This window comes from Danio aesculapii, chromosome 12, assembly GCF_903798145.1.
Source record: "Danio aesculapii chromosome 12, fDanAes4.1, whole genome shotgun sequence".
In the NCBI taxonomy this organism is placed as follows: Eukaryota; Metazoa; Chordata; class Actinopteri; order Cypriniformes; family Danionidae; genus Danio; species Danio aesculapii.
Genome location: NC_079446.1, coordinates 15,597,897 through 15,602,634, shown reverse-complemented (window position 1 = coordinate 15,602,634; position 4,738 = coordinate 15,597,897). Strand labels below are relative to the sequence as shown.

Genomic DNA, 4,738 nt, shown 5'->3' with positions numbered 1-4,738 from the left:
ATGTAAATGAAACAACGTTTTGTTTGACTACTTTATTCGCTTTCTGCGGTTAGCAACGTTGCTTAAAATTGCATTCAACCGTATTTGCAATGTAAAAGCCACCGTTTGATCCCGTTTTAAAATGCATTCCACCGTGTGCATGTAAAATCCTTCGTTTTTTCTCTCTTTATGGACGTAAGATGCGGGTAGAAATTGTTTATAAACACTTTCACTGGTTTTTGGTGGCGGTCTGACCGTAATTTCATCCTCTTCGCTACTCGATAGTGACAACTAGGGCGCTGCCATCTTGGACCATGTTTACATGTCGTTCAGACGCAGGCCGTCTCATTGGTCTGCAGGAAAGCACGTGATGCAAAACCGCATCTCTCACCATCAAAAAAAAGATTACGCGAGGATGGGACTATTGCCTACTTTAAACACTTGTAAAAGTAACTGCAGGATTATACACGGAGAACCTATTAAATTCTATTTCAATTGGTCCTTTTATTGGAATTAAAAGAATCTAGTGCCCTATTTATGGGAATGGAATGAAACGAAAGCTGCTTCACTGTACTACGGCCTGCAGCTGAGCATATGGCTGCTATTATTTGTTTTCGTTAGAGGCGGAGCATCGCAACATACAAATTTACGTGGAAGGGTGCGGAAGTTACAGACCTAACACATTAAAGCCACATTCTACTGTTCTTTTTTATCGTTTGGAATAATTAGCGCTGATGGAGTGTCAGAGTAAAGAGGAACCCGTGCTCCACGTTGTAGTGGTAGGATTTCACCACAAGAAAGGGTGTCAGGTAAGAGTCCTCATATTTGTGTATAATAATCTGTTTTAAATGCTCCTTATTCAAGAATGTTGTGCTTACAAAGAGTTTATGTGTTTTTTCATATTGATTTTTATGGTCACTGTACATTTGTATTCACTGTACAAATACGACAAATAAAACATGCAAGTTTAGATCTGCTGAATGGTGCTCGATTTCAAGGAATGGCTAACGTTATGATCATGAATTATCAATATCGTCTGTAATTCTGTAACATAAGTGTGCGAGATCCAGCAGGCTACTTCCCTCTTAACTTACTTTCCTCCTGACAGAAAGTCCAGATGTGTATTGTTCTAACACATTAGAACAGTAAGTGAATAGCGTTAATTTGTTGTTTATGATGTCCACTTACATGAGAAGACTTTTGACATTTAACGTTAGTTTTGTAACGTACCAAACGCCATTTTATCAATTTCCTTTTTATACTGCTTTATTTGAATATTACGTAGGCAATAGAACAACAGTGTGAAGCATGGTACAACAAAAATGTTAACACATAGCTACAATTTACATTTTATTGTTTATAAAGAATCCTCCCTCGATGTGCTGCCATATTGGTGTCACATGACCACCAGCAAAGGCTTGGTAACCAACGTCACTGCTCAGTGCATTCTGGGACATAAACACAAGAGGAGTTAAAAAGGAGGAGTTGGCCATAACTATGAAACAAGGCTTAATCTTTCTAATTCTTATAAGGATCCTTTAGAGATTGATAAGTGGAGATGTATTACTCTCTTGAATATAGATTACAAATTTATTGTATTGGTATTTGCTAAAGGATTAAAATCAAGACTAGACTAAATTATGCATGAATCTCAAACAGACTTTATGAAAAGCAGGCATATCAGAAACAATATTCGTTTTATTTTTGATCTTCTTGACTATTCTGACCAAATTGATTCAGGGGCTCTTATATTGTTTTTTAGACCTCTGTAAAGCCTTCAATACAATTAAACATGGCTTCTTTCTTTATTCGCATTTTTTTGGGGGGGTCTAGAAACAATTTAATTGATATTATAGAAATGTTTTATAAAGATAATAGTTCCATCATTCTAAATATAGAAATATCTAAAAGATTTGAAATTTGTTGGGGTGTACACCAAGGCTGTGCTTTTTTGTTCTTATTAGTTGCTGAGCTACTTTCTATTCAAATTAGAAATAATCAAATATTAAGGACTTAAGAAATTGACAGAGAAATCAAATTTCACAATTGGCAGATGATACTTGCACTGTTTCTGAAAGATAAAAAGCTAGTTAAAACAGTCCTAGAATGTATTTCCAAATTCACTAAAACCTCTGGTCTAAAGCTAAATCTTCACAAATGCGAAATCTTATTAGTACATAATTCACTTATCCATTGAAAATATGCGTGCACGCCACTTCCTTTTTTCCTTTCTTTTCTTCATTAAAAATAACAAACTTAAGTGCTCAAAAGATGCATATTTGCACAGCCCCTTATTACTTTTAGGCTCGAACCTCGCAATGTCATATGTATTTATATCAACGTTTGCGGCAGTTGGATCAATAACATTAAGAGAGATGCATTTCTTGCACTTATTCTTATGTCATTTTAAGGATCTACTGAAGAGTGATAAAAGTCAACATATATGCACCTTGTCATTGTCACTCATTACCGCGGTCACAGCACACGCATCTGTTTAAAGCTTCTGTAAGGAAAGAGCTATCTGACAGTTGAAACAGTCAAAATAAAAATTGCATTCTTTGCCATCCACTATACACTATTTAATGGCATTCTATACATTACGACATTGACAGGATCTGTTGTTTAGGTTATGTTTCCTTCTTAATAGTTTTTTTTCCTTTAAAACCTCTAATACCGTTATTATCCCTCATTGCTGGTAAGAAAAGCAAAGCCTGCATTGATACAGGTTTGCATGGGTAGTTTGACACTAGACACTAAACTGAGGACATTTTAGCTAATTCAATATACTCAGTATATTTAATATACTGGTCTCACGATTCGGTTCAGTTTGAAATCTCACTGCATCATGGTGCATTGACGATGCTTTCCATACACTATTTTATATTTCACAGCATAGCAATTCTTGTATTAAAAAATGTATTATTTGTAATACAATTTTGTTCTTTAATACAAGCAGTCAGATAGATGAACTATACATTTAAAACTCAAGTACATGCACAGAACAACATGAGCAATTGAAGCAAATAAACAAATGTAAATATACAGCTCGCTTTCTGAGCAAGTTCCTGTCGAGCAAGTTCCTATACTCCTGTGATTGTTCACGCGCTCAACAGAAAGGGCTGCGATTGGCTCTGGCGCTGATTACCGATGATAAGCACTGAAAAATGGCAGCAGCAATAACAGCAGGAATCAGCCTTGATCACTCACTATGCAGGAGAACACTCGCTATGCAGACCCGCTTATGTCTGGATCAACAAGTATCGCTGTAACAGCCTGGAGGTGAGGGAAAGTTACCTCACGCCAGCAGGTCAAAGGCCGAGAGAGAGAAACAGAAATGGATTTTTGTCCATAGCAGTGAAACAGGGCTTCTGCTGTAACTTCAGTGTCAGTGAAAGACTATCCAGCAAACACACACGCAGTGAATTGTGCACAATTTCTGCATTTTATAAGTAGTTGGAGTGTTTTAATTACTTGCACTCTCCTCCCTCGCCATAGTATTCTACCGCGACATAGTGCATATGAGATCAATGATAACAGTATGTAATAACCGGTTATGATCTATTACTGAACCGATACCGAATTGTCTGCGTCTGCATCGTGGTGCACCGAAGAAACAATTAAGTTTGACACCCCTAGCAACTGAGATGGAGGAAATGAAAGCACACGAGCACAGGAAAAATCAGATGATCAAGATATAATCTTTAAAATTTTATAATCTTTAAAATTATAACTTATTGACAGAGGTTTGTAAAATATAAATTACAGAGGAGCATTAATTGAATTATACATTTTTGGTCGAGGTTTCAGAACAAGGCAGACGCAAGTCAGACACATTTTAACCGCTATGCATGTGATCCCTTGTGATCATTTTTTTAATTAAATTTTTTTTTAATCTTATACAAGACTAATGCCCCCCCCCCCCCCCCCCCCCTTCTGCCCCAGACTATGCCCCAATGCCGAACAAGTCCATGAGTATTGATGCAGTGATTGGCTGATGGCACAGCAGCATAATGACATCATTTGATTAATATTCTATTATCCATGTGAGCATAATTATATAACATTTGTAGTAAAATGTTTTTTAAAATAATTTTGTTAAATATAATACTCAAAAAATTTTCCATATTTGCTGCAGCCTTTACACTTGTGCCGAGTATTTAGCAATTGATTATTAGTTTTAATTTTAGAGCATTTTTTCCCTTTTAATCCCATGGCTGTGAGTCATAAGTGGCTGTTTAAATTAATTTTGCAATCAAAAAAGCATTTTGATATTGGAAAGGTGTCTACAATGTTTGTGAAGCATCAAATCACTGGTATATGATGTGTGAATCACTCCCATAAATTTTTTATTTCCCTTAAAACAAAAATAAGAATATTGGCCATGGCTATTATCATACACTTTCAGAAATTGTGCTAAAGCTGGGTGAATACTGTTTAAAGTATCTAAAAAGTCCATATTGGTAAATAAGAATTAGCCCATAGGAAATGAGAATGTGCCTTTACAGGACAATGCAGTCCGGGTATTTAAGGCAAGGGATCCTAATTCCCATTGATCTCCAATTTCATATTCCACATTGCAACATGAAAATGGCATTTTCAAATGTATCCACTTTGGGCAACGTTTTCAAAAAGATACATTTATGTTTCCTAAAAATGCTGTCTTGGTGTGGATGGAAGGCTGAAACGGAAAGAAAAATGCATTTTTAAACTAAAGCGTAATAGTTCGGACATGGCCTAAATGTTCCAGGCTGTTCCTGGA

General features: G+C 36.1%; 1 protein-coding gene across 1 annotated transcript in view; it reads left to right on the top strand.

The window, feature by feature from the left end:
- Positions 1-410: 410 nt before the first annotated feature.
- avl9 (AVL9 homolog (S. cerevisiase)) overlaps positions 411-4,738 on the top strand; it is a 28,190-nt gene continuing 23,862 nt past the window's right edge. The window contains exon 1 of the mRNA XM_056469346.1: positions 411-788. Coding sequence (XP_056325321.1) covers positions 714-788 — 75 coding nt within the window. The 5' untranslated portion in view covers positions 411-713. The remainder of the gene's footprint in view (positions 789-4,738) is intronic.